Source organism: Heteronotia binoei, chromosome 13, assembly GCF_032191835.1.
Source record: "Heteronotia binoei isolate CCM8104 ecotype False Entrance Well chromosome 13, APGP_CSIRO_Hbin_v1, whole genome shotgun sequence".
NCBI lineage: Eukaryota > Metazoa > Chordata > Lepidosauria > Squamata > Gekkonidae > Heteronotia > Heteronotia binoei.
The window spans coordinates 66,832,710-66,850,707 of NC_083235.1; the positions used below are offsets into that span (position 1 = coordinate 66,832,710).

Genomic DNA, 17,998 nt, shown 5'->3' on the forward strand with positions numbered 1-17,998 from the left:
GGGCCCCCCAGAGCCCCAGATACCCGCAGATCAATTCTCCATGATTTTCTAAGGGAATAAATCTCCATAGGGAACAACAGAGTTCCCAGAAGACATTTCCCTCCCCTCCCCCCACTTTCTGATGACCCTGAAGCAGGGGGAGGGTCTCCAAACTGGGGGATCCCCTGCCCCCATCTGGGGATTGGCAACCCTATTTTTCACTTCCCCAACCAGTCTGTGAGGGCTGGCTGGCTAGGGAAGGGAAGAAAGATTGGGGAGAGATCTCTCCATTGTATCCTATAGGCCCATAGGATACAGTGGAAAACTCTTGGGCTGGAGAAGGGAGGGGGTGGCATTTAAATGCTCCCCCTTCCTCCCCCAGCCGTAATTAACCATGAATTCCTGGAACATGAATGGTTTGGGGAACATTGTGGTTTTGTTGGTTCATAGTTGAATTGGTTCATGAATCAAACAAACCATGAACTGAAACAAACCACCCTTTCCCCCAATTCGTGCCCATCCCTAATTTGGCCTCTTTAAAGGGGGTTGAAGAAACAACAGCTCAAGAGAAATTCAAGAAGGATGAAGATTTAATGGTAGTAACACAATTGAATATCTGGTATCCAGGTCTGCATAAAGTTTACTAGAGCCCAGCTACATGTGTTGGTACACTGGGGGTGTGAGAATATAGTAAATGCACTGCGAGACTTTTGCGGATTGAGACCATTGACCACCGTTCGGTATACGTTTGTGTGTACATACTTCAATTCCATAAAATCACGCTTCATATTAAAATGGTGTTCTAGATGATGGCCATCATCTTACTTGGACTCTATCTAGGTGACATAATAATAACCACTCAGATCTGTTGGTTTGCTGTTAGTAGCTTGGCTCTTTGACATTCTTTACACACAATCGTACCCCACACTTTTCTCATCATTTCCTACTTGCTGAGCCTGGTTCTTTTTTTGTCTTTTTCCCCCAACACAGCTCTGGATCATGCCAGCGTTTGGAGCCCGACCACAGTTTGACAACGAGCGGGAGCTCAACTTCTATGGCTACTCAATGTGGGCTGCTATTGTGGACATCTGCCTGCCTTTTGGCATTTTCTACAGGATGCATGCAGTGGCCAGCCTCCTGGAGGTCTACATTATGTCTTAACAGGAAGATGAAGAATTTACTGTGTGAACCCACATTTCTCACATCTCCCAGGACAGAAAGCCTGACTACACTGAGGGGGATTTGAGGTTTACTGGGGGGCTGGGCGGCGGGGGGGGCGGGGTATCAGGCCCTAGTGATTAGTGAGCATTACTCTGGAATACTCATGACAAAAAGAAAAAGGAAAGATTATTTTGGGGCGGTTGTTGCTTAGTTGTTTCTGTATTTTTGTTCCATTCCAATGATCTGTTTTTTTCATCTGTCTAATGAGAGGTCTTGAATTCCAGTGAGGGGTTTTTTTTGAAAATGTTGGTGTGAACACTGCCTAATTCTTTATCGCTTTAAGGGTCCCTTTGACTTCAGTCAAACAGTCTGGGGTAGTTAATCCAGCCTGAAAGACGAACTGAGTAAATGTTGGAGGCCACTGAAACAATGCTGAAATCGATTATTCCACTGTAGTCTGGATGATTTCACATGTTCCTGTTCTGTTTGTTTAACTCTTCACCTAATGAAGATCAGAATCCAGTAATTCACAAAAGTCTCAGGAGTATGATCTTCTCGAGTCTACATGTGATAAATATAAACTTGAAGTCTCACAGATTTCAGTAGAATTCAGTTCCTGAATCGGGGCCCGTAGACTGTGAAAGCCAATAGATAATTGTTATTAAAAGGGTATTAAGATATATATTTTAGAAGTAGCTTGATAATTTTTAAGAATCCTGTTTTTTATAAAAATTATTTATTGATTTTCATTTTGACAATAAAAAAAACTACTCCCAGGATCATAATGCAGACATTAATGAACTCAGCACAATGTTCAAACTGCAGCTTGAAACTGAGTACTTCCCTCATGTGAGGGCATTTATACCTCAGAAGTTATGTGGGGACAGCTTTCTCCTCAACCCTTCAAATAACCATTGAAGGATCTCTTTATAACTGTGTGAGGTTCTGCAAATGCATTATTTTCTCTGGTCTAACTATAGAGTTAGCTCCACCGGATAACCAAAACAAGGTTCTTCTCAAAGGTTCAGTGTTTGTTCCTTTAAGACATCTGTAGTCTTTTGGGCCGGTTCATTTAGGTGATTTTTGGATAACTGTCAACCTGTAGGTAGTTAAGCTAGAAACCTGTGCAGCTGTAGTTAAATTTATGCTATGACAAGATTTAAATCGAGTTCTGTAGTTGGAAACTACAGCTGCAAAATTAAGATGGAAGATTTAAAAAAAAATGGGTGGAATAATCCAGTTCCACTCAAAAAAAAAAAAGTTTTGTGATTCCAGAGTTCCCAGGTGTCTGCCAAATTTCTGCTACCTGTTCCAGTACCAATTTTGAAGGCTCCAGTTCCAGCAATGAACACAGCAAAATCTGAATGGTTCTTTCACTATATAGTGGATTCAGAGGCTTCACAGTAAGCATCTGTGCATGCATGGCAGAATGGCAATATTTGAATGATGTCAATGTAGGAAGTCTCTGCCATGCAGAGTAAAAGGGCTAATCTTGGTGAACCCTCCCAAACATATGCTGAGACTTACTGGATTCCACTGTTCCTAGGGCATTCTGTGACCAGAACCACAAATAGATTGCCAACTCCATTCTGGGGTGATCCTCTAATGGCATCTCCAGTGGAGAGAAACTAAGTGTCTAAAAATCTGGGAGAGCTTGGCAAGGGCTGTGTTTGAATTATTCAAAGAACTGGCTGAAATGCTACAGGCTGTGTTACGTAAGAAGCGAGTCCATCTTACTGGATGTTTTTCTTATGAAATTGTATATTGTATATACAATGGAAAGAAATTTTCTGTTATTTAGAAAATTCCAAGAGTGGGAGGACAATAAGATTGCAAAACTGTTTTCCATGGTATCTTGTTTATTGCAAATGAAAGAATTAAACAAAATCATGGCACTTCATCCTTCCGGTGGTGGTCTCTTCTGCTAAAATTCATACTGCTTGTTTTACTCACTGGCACAATTCTAAGCCTCGGAAGAAAAACCAGTTGGTGAATGAGGAGGACAAAGATGGTATAATATCTGGTGGTTCTACCACTAAACTAGAACCAATGTGGCACAATGTTAGTGTCAGGTGTGAATGCAGAAACTCCAGGGAAGAAGAAGAAGAAGATATTGGATTTATATCCCGCCCTCCACTCCGAAGAGTCTCAGAGCGGCTCACAATCTTCTTTCCCTTCCTCCCCCACAACAGACACCCTGTGAGGTAGATGAAGATATTGGATTTATATCCCGCCCTCCACTCCGAAGAGTCTCAGAGCGGCTCACAATCTCCTTTCCCTTCCTCCCCCACAAAATACACCCTGTGAGGTAGATGAAGATATTGGATTTATATCCCGCCCTCCACTCAGAAGAGTCTCAGAGCGGCTCACAATCTCCTTTACCTTCCTCCCCCACAACAGACACCCTGTGAAGTAGATGAAGATAATGGATTTATATCCCGCCCTCCACTCCGAAGAGTCTCAGAGCGGCTCACAATCTCCTTTCCCTTCCTCCCCCACAACAGACACCCTGTGAGGTAGATGAAGATATTGGATTTATATCCCGCCCTCCACTCCAAAGAGTCTCAGAGCGGCTCACAATCTCCTTTACCTTCCTCCCCCACAACAGACACCCTGTGAGGTGGGTGGGGCTGGAGAGGGCTCTCACAGCAGCTACCCTTTCAAGGACAACCTCTGCCAGAGCTATGGCTGACCCAAGGCCATCTCAGCAGGTGCAAGTGGAAGAGTGGGGAATCAAACCCGGTTCTCCCAGATAAGAGAGAGTCTGCACACTTAAGTCTGCACACTTAACCACTACACCAAACTGGCTCTCGGAGAGGAGAACTATAATATTTACAGCTGGTTCTTTGCTAGTCAGTGGCTTTCAATAGGGTTCCCAGGTCCCCCTGGCTTCTGGGGATGGGGCGGTTAGAGTTGCCAAATCCAGCCTGGGAAAATCCTGGAGGTTTGGGGACGGAGCCAGGAGATAAGAGGGACCACAGTGGGGTACAATGTCATCAAGCCCACTAGAGGTGCCAGATCCTTGTCACCCCAATCCCTGAGATGCACTGGATGGGGCCTAGCACCATCACACTGATCAGCAGTCTGAATAGTAGTACTTTCGCACACCCTTAGGTATGTACCATATGGTATCTATTTGTGTGTAGTCACAGTTATGTGGCTTTGCAGAGATGGGCTACTTACCAAGCTTTTTAAAAAATGAAATTAATTATGTGATAAATGTAACATGTAGTAGAGTTGTGCCAAATGGCTTCCTCTCATCTCCAATTTACATGTGGAGTATTTAACATGGTTTAAACAATCATATCTCCAATATGGCATACCTTAAGGTTGTTGCAGGGCATAAGACTGCAGGGTAGAATTCAAAACTGTTTGGAAAGCTGGGGGCGGGGGGGGGGGGGAGAAAGCACATAACACTAAAATAGGAGAATCCTGAATTACACCTGCCTGCAAATGACTTCCTCCAGCCTAGAAATGTCTCCCTTACAACCAGGTAGGTAGGTATGGTTGCCAGCTCTGGGTTGAGAAAGACCTGAAGAATTTGAGGGTGGCAGCTGAGGAGGTTGGGGTTTGGGGAGGGGAGGAGCTTCAATAGAGCAGAATACCATACCATAGAATTCCAAAGCAGCCATTTTCTTGAGGTGAGGTGATCTCCAGGTGAACCAACAAAAACAACTGGTATTTTTCCTTCTAATTCTTCAGCCAAAAAGGGTAGAAAATTACTTTTTAAAAAAATGAAAGCTGAGATTTCAGAAGTGGGGCATAACATATTTGGGGGTGTTGCCTCCCCAAAGTTGCAGGCCTGGTTGAACTAGATAGACAATGGTTATGTTCATGCGTTGCTATACTCCAGGAAGTTTATAGGGTTCATGGCTCCAATTTATTTCATGATTAGGAATCTATTAGTGCAGTCCTAAACATAATTGAAGGCAGTCAGCTCAGAAGAGTGTAACTCTCCTTAGGATTTTGCTGCCAATTGCCATTTCATACAGCTGAGGACAAAATATTTTGCAGAATAGTGTAACAATTAGCCTTTAACACCTGTGGTTAAGTTCACAAAAATACACATCAATTGAAATTAATTCCACTAGAACCTCACCATTCCCGTCCTTAGACCAGGTTAAGCTGCACCACCCTACTGAAGAATGAAGCAAGTGTGAATACTATTGCATTTTACAAACAGGTTTTACGATCAAGGAGCATGCAAGGGAAGATGGAGTTAACCTAGGAAGAAATGCTGGAGCCAAGGCGTCAACCACTGGGCTGTTCTAGAAGCTTTAGGCCAGAACCTTCCTCCAGCCACCCAGTCCCTGCAGTCATTCTCTTAATACTTTCTGTCGAGGTAATCCAAGGGGCTATCAGGAAAGGAAAGGAAAGGAAAGGAAAGGTCCCCTGTGCAAGCATCAGTCGTTTCCAACTCTGGGGTGACATTACTTTCACAATATTTTCACGGCAGACTTTTTTACAGGGTGGTTTGCCATTGCCTTCCCCAGTCATCTACACTTTCCCCCCAGCAAGCTGGGTACTCATTTTACCAACCTCGGAAGGATGGAAGGCTGAGTCAACCTCGAGCCGGCTACCTGAAAACCCAGCTTCCACCAGGGATCGAACTCAGGTCGTGAGCGGAGCTTAAGGCTGCAGTACTGCAGCTTTCACACTCTGTGCCGCGGGACTATCATTATGGGACAAATGGAGGGTCCAACATCATCTCCTATTTTTTAAATCTTTTGTCCAAGGAGCTTGGATTATGTACAGTCTTGACTTAGGAGGGAAGGGGTGTTAAGTTAATGCAAATGTCTATTGCAGGCTAGGATCCCGATGTCTACATTCTGATTGGCTATTCTGCTAGAATCGGCCAATCAGGAAGCAAGACATTTTGGAGGTAAATGCAAATGAAGGATTCTAGAGGGCGCAGTGGGATTGGTGAGTGCCTCTCTGAGGGGGGGTGGTTTTCTATGTTCTAACTGTATATATATTCGTTCACTGCCAGTTCGTGTTACGACTGCTTCTCAAAAAACATGTTCTTGTTACAAAGAGCTGACTGAACCCACTTTATAACAGTTTATATGTCCTGGTTTACCCTCACTGTAACCCCATTGTGGTAAATTAGTCAGAGAGCAAATGACTGGTTCAAGGTCACCCAGAGAGTTTCAGTCGACCTGGGGAAATCCAGGTCCAAATCTCAGGACCTAAGTACATTATGTTGTTCCTGAGACTGACCTGCAGTTGTCAAGCTGATGTTCACTATGTTCTGGAGAACTTGGGCCACTGAATGCCTGGGAATCTGTTACCCAGGAACTCCCAGCATGTGCCTTCTTGACAGTCCTTGGGAAGAAGTCAGGGAATGACCCAGGACCAATGTGCCATGCAATGAGATATGAACAGAGCACACACACAAAAGCTTATACCTTGAATAAAACTTAATTGGTCTTAAAGGTGCCACTGGACTCAAATTTCGCTCTGCCTCAGACCAACATAGCTACCCACCTGAAACTATTAAACTTTATCTCTAGGGTTGCCAATCCCCAGGTGGGGGCAGGGGATCCCCCGGTTTGGAGACCCTCCCCCCGCTTCAGGGTCGTCAGAAAGTGGGGGGAGGGGAGGGAAATGTCTGCTGGGAACTCTGTTATTCCCTATGGAGATTTATTCCCATAGAAAATCATGGAGAATTGATCTGTGGGTATCTGGGGCTCTGGGGGGGCTGTTTTTTGGAGTAGAGGCACCAAGATTTCAGTATAGCATCTAGTGCATCTCCCCAAAATACCCCCCCCCCGCCAAGTTTCAAAAAGATTGGACCAGGGGGTCCAATTCTATGTGCCCCAAAAGAAGGTGCACCTATCCTTCATTATTTCCTGTGGAAGGAAGGAATTGAAAAGGTGTGCCGTCCCTTTAAATGTGATGGCCAGAACTCCCTTTGGAGTTCAGTTATGCTTGTCACAGCCTTGATCTTGGCTCCACCCCAATGTCTCCTGGCTCCACCCCCAAAGTCTCCTGGCTCCACCCCCAGAGTCCCCAGGTATTTCTTGAATTGGACTTGGCAACCCTATCTCTGTACTTCAAACCTTAAAAGTGTACCATTAACTTTATACACAATACATGATATAGTTTGCAAGCTGCGACTTGAAATATCCACCAATAGAGTAAAAGAAGGCAATGCATTACATGATAGCAGAACTCTCACCTCAGGCGCAGGGACAACTCCCTGGCATTGTCTCACATCCCAAGGTTCAGTGCCTGCAGAGCTAGGAATGGCCACCCTTTGTGATGTGGGTGCACATGGTAACCGCCCCGTTCCTTAATTACTACATTTGAATCCTCTATCAGAACCCAGTTTCTGCACATGTCCTTTAAAGGTATGAGCACAATCCCTCACTGACTATGGTGGATACCTGACTGTCAGTCATGGGAATTCCTAGCTCTGCTGTCGCCCATTCCCCCTTTCAGGGGATAAACCCATTGTTAAAAGCAGATTGGAAGATCTCGGAAGGATCTAAGTGGCCCTTGTGCCCCCCCCTCCCCCGTGCATCCTCCCTACTCCCTTCAGGGTCTGGATGTGCCAATGGCTGTGGCAGATGGGCCAGGGGAATGCAACCACATACACCAGGGGGGGCCAACGGCAGCTCTCCAGATGTTTTTCACCTACAACTCCCATCAGCCCCAGCCATTGGCCATGGCTGATGGGAGTGGTAGGCAAAAAACATCTGGAGAGCTACCGTTGGCCACCCCTGACATACACCCATGACCAGCACTGTGCCGCCTTCAACCAAGAGCTGGGGCCAAGGAGTTGTCGGGGCACTGGAGTAGCTCTGTCCCAGTAACCAGGCCACCCTGGCAGTACCAGCGACAACTAATGGTGGCATGTGCCCGGAAGTGACAGCCATGACCAGGAAGGGATGGTCATTTGGGGCTGATGGCACCTCCACAGACCTGGAGAGTAAGCTGGAATCATCCCTAGCCCAGCAGTGAAATGGTCACTCCTGACTCAGGCTGGCGAGAGATGTGCTCCCCGCCCCCCAATTAGCATGGGCATCTGGACGCCCCCACCACCAAGTGTGCTGAGGTGACCCCTTAGGGCCTGCCACACCAGTGTCTCTGGCCGCTGCTCTGGGCCCTGATCACTGGCCCACAGAACCTCTGACAGCCCCCTCCAAGGGGTAGTAGCAGCCATTGCTATGTTGCTATGTTGCGGGGCATTGCAACAAAACTCACAAATACCTGTCGACATTCGCCTGGGAGAGTGGGTTGAAGGGGTCCAAAAATGGACCCAATTGTGCACACAGGGCCCTGAGATTCCCACTGACTCCAAATCTGGTCAGCCAAGTCTTGGTGAAGGAGTGAGACTTTATCTGCAACGAATGTCACAAATATGTCAACACCAATAGCCAAATTTTCATCTACTTTTGGGGCCACCAAAAGGGTGGTCAGTTGCCTAAACAACTCTAAAACAACAAAAAGGTTGGGCACTGTCAGAGGTTGCATATAAAATGGTTAAAAATCTATCCCCATTACAATCTATCCACTCTCGAGCGTGGTAGGATACATAGATGGTGATATGCATTCTAACATGCATAGATGGGTCCAGAGGAGGGCGACAAAGATGGTGCGAGGTCTGGAGACTATGAAGAAAGGTTGAAGGAGCTGGATATGTTTAGCCTGGAGAGGAGGCAGCTGAGAGGTGATAGGATCACCATCTTCAAGTACTTGAAGGGCTGTCATAGAGATGATGGTGTGGAATTGTTTTCTGTGGCCCCAGAAGGTAGGACCAGAACCAATGGGTTGAAATTAAATCAACATTAGGCTCAACATTAGGAAGAACTTCCTGACCGTTAGAGCGGTTCCTCAGTGGAACAGGCTTCCTCGGGAGGTGGTGGGCTCTCCTTCCTTGGAGGTTTTTAAACGGAGGCTAGATGGCCATCTGACAGCAGTGAAGATCCTGTGAATTTAGGGGAGGTATTTGTGAGTTTCCTGCATTGTGCAGGGGGGTGGAATAGATGACCCTAGAGGACCCTTCCAAGTCTGTGATTCTATGATAACACAGCTGAAGTATACCAGCTGCTGGGTGGATCACAATCACCCAAAGGCTGCCTGAAAAAGAGCAGACTTGCATGCCCTGAAGAACCTAGGGAGGTCCCACAAGGCACACACTTCTTCAGGCACCTGGTTCCACAGGATGGGGGCCGCTGAGAAGGCCTTCACCCTTGTTGACTTAAGGCTAGCAGTTCATGGACTAGGGATCACTAGTAGGTTTTGGGATCCAGATCTAAGTGCTCTCTGGGGAATGTGTGGGGAGAGACAGTCCCTAAGGTAAGCAGGTCCTTGGCCATATAGGGCTTTAAAGGTAATCATCATCACCTTGTAGTGAATCCGGTATACTACTGGCAGCCAGTGCAGTACAACATGTGTCCCAGCCTATGACATTTCAAGACGTCTTCTGGACTATACTTGCTTCTCGGCCTGAGAAACTTTATCAGAATCCAATATTTTCTGCCACTCTCAAAACTTGGGACTCTGTTAATAATAAACTTTTACCAAAACTATCCAGATATTCTAAATTTCTCCACCAGAACTGATTCCTGTAATTCTCAAACCCTATTCCCTATTCCGAATGGAAAGCAGCTAAGATTACCCATCTAAAGAACATATGTTCACAGCGTGATTTTCTTACTCAGGGGTGGGGAACAGTGGCTCTCCAGATGTTTTTTGCCTACAACTCCCATCAGCCCTGGCCAGCATGACCAATGGCTGGGGCTGATGGGAGTTGTAGGCATAAAACATCTGGAGAGCCACTGTTCCCCACCCTTGTTCTAACTAAACAACTTCTTGAACATAAATTACAAGTGAGAATCCCCTGGGTATTCTATTTCCAATTATACCACATTACTACTCAACTTAAGCTTTCCGCATCATTCTCCACCAACTGAATTTGAAAGTTTACTTGAGAGTCCTGACAGCATTTTCAGGGGTCTAATATCACCACCCTATAAATTACTGTTATTCAGAACTACAACTAAACATTTGCCTTATCAAGACTCATGGAGCAGAGATTGTGATAGAGTCTTTAGTGAAGAGATCAATGGTCTATGATATGAAATTCAACCTTGGTTGCATCAACTTTGAGCCACATGAAATTACAAAACTTCAAACTACTTACCAGGTGGTACCTCAGCCCCAATAAATTAGCTTTTATTTCCCCATCCTATTCATCAACCTGCTGGAAAGAATGTGGTAACAATGACTCTTTTGCTCACTGCTGGTGGCAATGTCCTCGAATAGAATTTTTTAAAGAAAATCCTAGAACATGTCACACTTATCACAAATCTTACTATTTCTCTCTCCCCTGAAATCATTTTTCTACAATATTGGCAAGAACAATTCTGAAAATTAAACGTGATCTGATCAATAGTTTGTTAACTGTGGCAAAAACTGCTCTGGAAATCTGATGTTGCTCTTTCAGTATCCCTCTATTTTGAAAAAAATTGGGACCAATTCATCATGGAAAAGATTGCAGATCTTCTCTCTTCATCTGAGATATACCCCAGAACCAACCCTTTCACAGAGAAATTGTTTCCATTTTTGGAATACACTATGACCCATGACATACTGCCATTCAACATGACTGACTGCCAATCTCTCTCTCTAGAATTCTCTGTACACTTGTTTCTCTTAAATTTCCTGCTCTCCTTTTTCTTATTTATATTTCTTCTAGGCTTGGGATGATGCAAGATGCTACTCTTTACTCATCTGTGGATTGTGAACAAGGACAAGAATCCTTAATGTCACATCACACTCATCATCATCATCATCATCATCATCATCATCATCATCATCATCATCATTGTTTTATTTATATCCCGCCCTCCCTGCCGAAGCAGGCTCAGGGCGGCTAACAACATAAATCAATACATTAATTATACAATGATACTTAAAACAAAAGTATTTAACAGTTGATTAAAATTCTAAAATGGATAAAATTAATAACATTAGTATGCTGGTGCTATTACAATAGATGGTAAGTTTACTTAGTTTCTCTGTTTAGTCGGTAAAGGCCATCCGAAAAAGGATGGTCTTGCAGGCCCTGCGGAACTGTTCAAACTGAACTGCGGAACTGTTCAAACTGTTCACTGAATATTGTGTGTCTGTTCTTCTACAGAAATTATACTTGTATAATATTTGAGCTTGTTTAGATCCTTCCCAATATGCACTGTTATTATGTCTAAGTCTCATGTGCAATTTATGTTCTTTATATGATTTTATTTGTTTCGCATATGCTTTAATTCATCAATAAAATTATTTTGAAAATTAAAAGAGAGAGAGAGAGCTGTCAGAAGAGCCAGACAAATCCCACAGAGTGTTCTAGAATCCAGTTGGGTCCATGAGTCTCTGTGGCAAACATAAATAAGCTTTGCCCCGCCGCCTCCCCGTAGAGGAAGGAGGCAAATCTCAAACCAACATTCACAAAGAACTGCTGAATCCTGATCAATTCCTGTGCAAAAGATCAGATCCAGCCTGTGGCCTGCTCTGTGCATGGGAGCCAATACAACCTGAGATAGTCTTAATGATGCCATGTCAATCATAAAGTCTAAGGAGGCACCAGAGCAGGTGGCATCAGCATGGGCACTGAAGTTCCCCAAAATTACCAGTTGGGGGAAACACAAGGCCCACTCCACCGATGGACTGAAGGTACTGATATGAGGTTGGAACAAGCATAAGAACATAAGAACATAAGAGAACATAAGAGAAGCCATGTTGGATCAGGCCAACGGCCCATCAAGTCCAACACTCTGTGTCACACAGTGGCAAAAAATGTTATATACACACATACACTGTGGCTAATAGCCACTGATGGACCTCTGCTCCATATTTTTATCTAAACCCCTCTTGAAGGTGGCTATACTTGTGGCCGCCACCACCTCCTGTGGCAGTGAATTCCACATGTTAATCACCCTTTGGGTGAAGAAGTACTTCCTTTTATCCGTTTTAACCTGTCTGCTCAGCAATTTCATCGAATGCCCACGAGTTCTTGTATTGTGAGAAAGGGAGAAAAGTACTTCTTTCTCTACTTTCTCCATTCCATGCATTATCTTGTAAACCTCTATCATGTCACCCCGCAGTCGACGTTTCTCCAAGCTAAAGAGTCCCAAGCGTTTCAACCTTTCTTCATAGGGAAAGCAGGAACAGTGCCTCTTCCACCACTCCACCACTGCCTCAGCCAGCCTCACTAGGGAGCTAGCTGGTAAATTGGTTGTAGCAGTTGGGATGTAGCAGTAGCAGTAGACCCGCTGCTCCTCCCAGGGGGCTTTGAGGGTTATGTGGGTGCAGTCCACAGCCCCAGTGATGTTGGGGAAGCCAGTGATTGCCATGTACCCTGCCCTGATGAGTGCCAGCTCCCCCTTCTCAGTGAAGCACACGTGCTGCTGAAGGTGGGTGAGCATGGCATCCAGACAACTGTGCAGGCAGCAGCTAGCCAAGGACTGGGACACCTCAAAGGCCTCTACCATGACCCTGGAAGTATCTCTGATGATCAGGAACCTCAGGGAGAGCAGGACCTTCTGCAAGTCAGGGATGGCATGGGGTGCAGGAGCAAGGCCTTGGAGGGCAAGGCCCAGATCCTTGCACAGGGCCTAGATGGCAGCTCTATCTAGGCACAACTGATTGAGGCAGGTGCTGCCCGATGGACTGAAGGTACTGATATGAGGTTGGAACAAGCAGGCACAGTGCCTCCTCCACCAGCAAATGTCAAGTCGGCAGATTCAATAACAAGTCGTTGTTGATACAAACTAACTAGTTTATTGATACTGTTGTTCACGGCTAAGTTGATATTGAAAGACTAAAGATCATACAATAAAATGCAATCATATAAGGTACACTTCAAAGGGATTCTTTAGGGAGGGGCACTATGCAGGGCACATTCACACATTGATGTTACCACTTCGTTCTCAGGCCCGCTTCGGCCTTGAGCGTCTTTGGCTCCAACCTCCCCCGGTGCCAGGCCTGAGAAGGCTCAGATAAAACGTTCACATATTCCCATTTCAAAGCAATACTACATAACAAAGAAAAGGAGGGGGGTAGGGAGAGCTCGAGCTAGCAGCAATGGAATACAGTTTGACTTTACCCAGGATGCTTCTCTCCTGAGCCAATGTTAGGCACAGACTTGACAAGAGTTTTATACAGACTTGACAGCATTGTGCCACCCAAGCTTAGAACACTGATCATAAGTGGATGTGGTGAACCCCTAGCATGGGCAGCAAGAGCAGCAGGCGTCACCACCCTGCCAGTGGCTGCCCAGGCCTTGCAGAAAGAGGTGAAAGCATTGGTGAAAGACAGCTGAGGCCGCATTCTTCCAGGTAGGCAGCACCCTGCCCCTCAGAGGCTACCTACCCCCTTTCTCAGTGGCTCATTCCCTGCCACCCATGGCCCCCTCCTGTTGGGTGATGGCCATGGCAGGAATATTTGGGGGGGGGGGCAGGGCAGGAAGTGGGGTCAGCATCTTCCCACAGTGGCTCAGCCCACCTCCACATTATCCTTTGTGGGATGGCAAGTCTGCAGCAACACTGGACCTAGGCCAAGGAGACGCTGCTATATAAGTTGGTGGTGGAACATATGAGAATTGCCCTTGCCAGGAGCAGCTCTGACACCTACCAGTGCTGTGCCATCTAACAAGTGGTGGTGGAATGAGTTTCTGCCCTGGGAGATGCCATCTGGGCATAGATGTCCACTCTGAAGTGCTGGAACAATTCCTTTGGTTCCACTCAGAAGTGCGTCTGAGCCCTCCTGGCCAAATACGTTCCTTATGAGAAGGCGAAGGAGGAGACTCTGCAACAGAGTGGAGTCCATCATGCCAGAAGTGATACACCCTGTGGTTGTGGGTTGCTATAGGCCCTGCTACCACCTGTCCCCGGCTCTGGGGAGGGACGGTGGCTCAGTGGTAGAGCATCTGCTTGGGAAGCAGAAGGTCCCAGATTCAATCCCTGGCATCTCCAAAAAAGGGTCCAGGCAAATAGGTGTGAAAAACCTCAGCTTGAGACCCTGGAGAGCCGCTGCCAGTCTGAGTAGACAATACTGACTTTGATGGACCGAGGGTCTGATTCAGTAGAAGGCAGCTTCATATGTTCATGGGGAGGGACGGTGGCTCAGTGGTAGAGCATCTGCTTGGGAAGCAGAAGCTTCCAGGTTCAATCCCCGGCATCTCCAAAAAAGGGTCCAGGCAAATAGGTGTGAAAAACCTCAGCTTGAGAGCAGCTGCCAGTCTGAGAAGACAATACTGACTTTGATGGACCCAGGGTCTGATTCAGTATAAGGCAGCTTCATATGCTCATGGGGAGGGACGGTGGCTCAGTGGTAGAGCATCTGCTTGGGAAGCAGAAGGTCCCAGGTTCAATCCCTGGCATCTCCAAAAAGGGTCCAGGCAAGTTGGCTTGAAAAACCTCCGCTTGAGACCCTGGAGAGCCGCTGCCAGTCTGAGAAAACAATACTGACTTTGATGGACCCAGGGTCTGATTCAGTATAAGGCAGCTTCATATGTTCATGGGGAGGGACGGTGGCTCAGTGGTAGAGCATCTGCTTGGGAAGCAGAAGGTCCCAGGTTCAATCCCCGGCATCTCCAAAAAAGGGTCCAGGCAAATAGGTGTGAAAAACCTCAGCTTGAGACCCTGGAGAGCCGCTGCCAGTCTGAGTAGACAGTACTGACTTTGATGGACTGAGGGTCTGATTCAGTATAAGGCAGCTTCATATGTTCATGGGGAGGGAAAGTGGCTCAGTGGTAGAGCATCTGCTTGGGAAGCAGAAGGTCCCAGGTTCAATCCTTGGCATCTCCAAAAAAGGGTCCAGGCAAATAGGTGTGAAAAACCTCAGCTTGAGACCCCGGAGAGCCGCTGCCAGTCTGAGAAGACAATACTGACCTTGATGGACCGAGGGTCTGATTCAGTATAAGGCAGCTTCATATGTTCATATGTTGACCTGTCACCTACAGCCTCCTAATACCCCTGGGGCATCCTGACTGATTTTTCTGCAGCCTGGAACAGACTCTCAAGAGCAGGCAGTGCTTTCACGGGCCCACCCTCTGAGGCCCCCAAGGATGCAGGAGCAGCTGGGACCTAAGCCCTGACCCCATGGCAGAGGGGGACACCGCCATCATCATGCACCCATCTCCACAGCTGGCGTACTCATACAGCACCCAGGAACCTTGCACCAAGGGGGTTCAGAAGCGCGATGGTGCCAGCACTTGTCTGGAAGCTCTGGCTAACTGCCTTCCATGTTCTCCCCTTCTGCCTAGGTCTCTATTTGCTGTTGGTATCATAGACCACCTATGTGTCTTGACCCTGAGGAGGCACACGTCAATGGCAACCTCTGGAATCCCTGGGCCCAGCAGGTGAGGGGAGGCAATGCAAAGGGCAGACTCAGCATCTTCAGATGGCAGCAGGCCTGCCTCGCCAGACAGAGGAGAGGGCAGGGGTGGTAAGAGCAAGGCCCTGAGCCAGGTGTCATGGCTGTTTGTCGCCTGAAAGAAACAGGGGGATTCTGGCCTCTTGCTGGGTCCTGGGTACAAGAATTACAATAGAGAGAATCACGGAGAGAATGAAAACCCCAAGAGAAACCGTGACGAAACAACGAACACAATTGTTAATTCATTTACAAATATTTAAGTACGAAACTTCAAAGCGCTGATTATCACAATCCAATTCAACAATTAATATATCAAGGTAAGTACTTGTCAATCATTTCCAAAACGCATCTAAGCACACACTGCGTTAGAACAAATGGCTTAAAGTGCTTAGCGCTACAAAGTGCTTGTAGGTCAAAGTGCTTGTGCAGATTTTTCTTCCCAGAAGGAATGAATCCGAAGATTCCCCGACATCCCTCTGATGGAGCCTGGAGCCGGCGGGATGCTTGCCGCACCGTTCCCACTGTCTTTATCAAAGAGGGATATCCAAATTGATGTATTTCACAACGGCTACATAAAGCAAATAAATGCATCTTAGGTAACGTTTCTTTAACAATACAAAATTCATATTGGCAATTAATGCAAACAGCTTACCACTAATAGCAAAGACTGAAGCTAATACAAGCACGCAGTATCATTCCTAAGGCATATTACCGCAACGTACATCAAACCTGACGCAATATTTAAAGGTACAAAATCCCAAGGTTTACAACACACCTGTTTAAGATTTAACCAGAGGGACGTCGGGGAATCTTCGGATTCATTCCTTTCGGGAACATATGAACATATGAAGCTGCCTTATACTGAATCAGACCCTCGGTCCATCAAAGTCAGTATTGTCTTCTCAGACTGGCAGCGGCTCTCCAGGGTCTCAAGCTGAGGTTTTGCACACCTATTTGCCTGGACCCTTTTTTGGAGATGCCAGGGATTGAACCTGGGACCTTCTGCTTCCCAAGCAGAGGCTCTACTACTGAGCCACAGCCCCATTCATGGCTCTCCAGGGTCTCAAGCTGAGGTTTTTCACACCTATTTGCCTGGACTCTTTTAAATCTGCACAAGCACTTTGTAGCACTAAGCACTTTAAGCCATTTGTTCTAATGAAGTGTGTGCTTAGATGCGTTTTGGAAATGATTTACCTCGATATATTAATTGTCGAATTGGATTATAATAATCAGCGCTTTGAAGTTTCATACTTAAATATTTGTAAATGAATTAACAATCGTGTTCGTTGTTTTGTCACGGTTTCTCTTTGGGTCCTGGGTACAGGCCTATGGCCAACACAGCCCGTCCTGCCCACCCTTTCATCCACACGACTGGCAACTGAGCTGGAGAGCTGTCACTGCACAAAAATACTACAGATGCTACTGCAGCAGCACCCAGCAAAACTGAAACACGCCTCCTGCCCAGCCACCACATAACTTTCACAACAACCCTATGAGGCAGATTAGGCTGAAAGTGTGTGATTGGCCAAGGTCACCCAGTGAGCACCATGGCAGAGTGGGGAACCTGAATCTCCCAGATCCCAGTAGGAAACTAACCACTGCACCATTAGCTTTCTTGGAGTGACTCATGTTGAACACTAGCAAGCAGATGAGCCTGGGTTAATCAAGCATGTTGTAAGTCAACTGGTGGTTGCTTGATGGCGTCGTCCCAATGAGTCTGCCCTGAAAAAACAAAATAGCCTTGAAATGGGTCCTGTTCCTCCCCTTGCCTTTTACTGGGAGAAATCAAGGCCTGAAGGCTACCAAAAGTCTTTTGATTGCTCAGGAATGGCCAGTCAAGTCATTTATTTCTTAAAACTACAGATACGTCTTCTATTATTTTGTAGGGAAGTTAACCCTCCAGTAGATTTTTTTTAATTACTATTTTTCGGCAAACTTGGTGCTTTTCTCGGGTTTGAAGAAAGATACGTCTCGTCTGCTCATGGCTCTCTGTATTTAAATATTCTCAGGTTTGACTAGGGCTGCCAAGTCCCTGGTCCGAGTAGGGAATCTCCTGCCCGGGAGGTTCTCAACCCGATGGCCCACATTGGAAGTGATGTCATCAAATGGTGACACCCGTGTGGGGCCGCTCTAGGTGTTTCTGGGAAACCTCTATGGTTTTCCCAGACACTCTAGCCATTTGGGAGGTAAAACTCTATGATACAATAGGTACCATAGAATTTCAACCTCCCAAATGGCTAGAGAGTCTGGGGAAATCATAGCTTTCTCCCAGAAACGCCTAGAGTGGCCCCGCACGGCACCGCCATTTTGATGATGTCACTTCCGGGTGACATCATTTCGTCATGCATGCATCACGCACACGAATGTCCCCCACCGGGGGATGAAGAGGACTTGGCAACCCTAGGTTTGGCTTGATTGAGAATCAGGTTATACTACAGCTATCTACCTCTCTTGTAGTACAAAGAGAAAATGGCAG

At 46.4% G+C, this 17,998-nt stretch overlaps 1 protein-coding gene across 1 annotated transcript in view; it reads left to right on the plus strand.

The window, feature by feature from the left end:
- The window catches only part of OTOP2 (otopetrin 2), a 113,389-nt gene extending 110,349 nt beyond the window's left edge, over positions 1–3,040 (plus strand). The window contains exon 8 of the mRNA XM_060251935.1: positions 970–3,040. Coding sequence (XP_060107918.1) covers positions 970–1,140 — 171 coding nt within the window. The 3' untranslated portion in view covers positions 1,141–3,040. The remainder of the gene's footprint in view (positions 1–969) is intronic.
- The last annotated feature ends 14,958 nt before the right edge of the window (positions 3,041–17,998 follow it).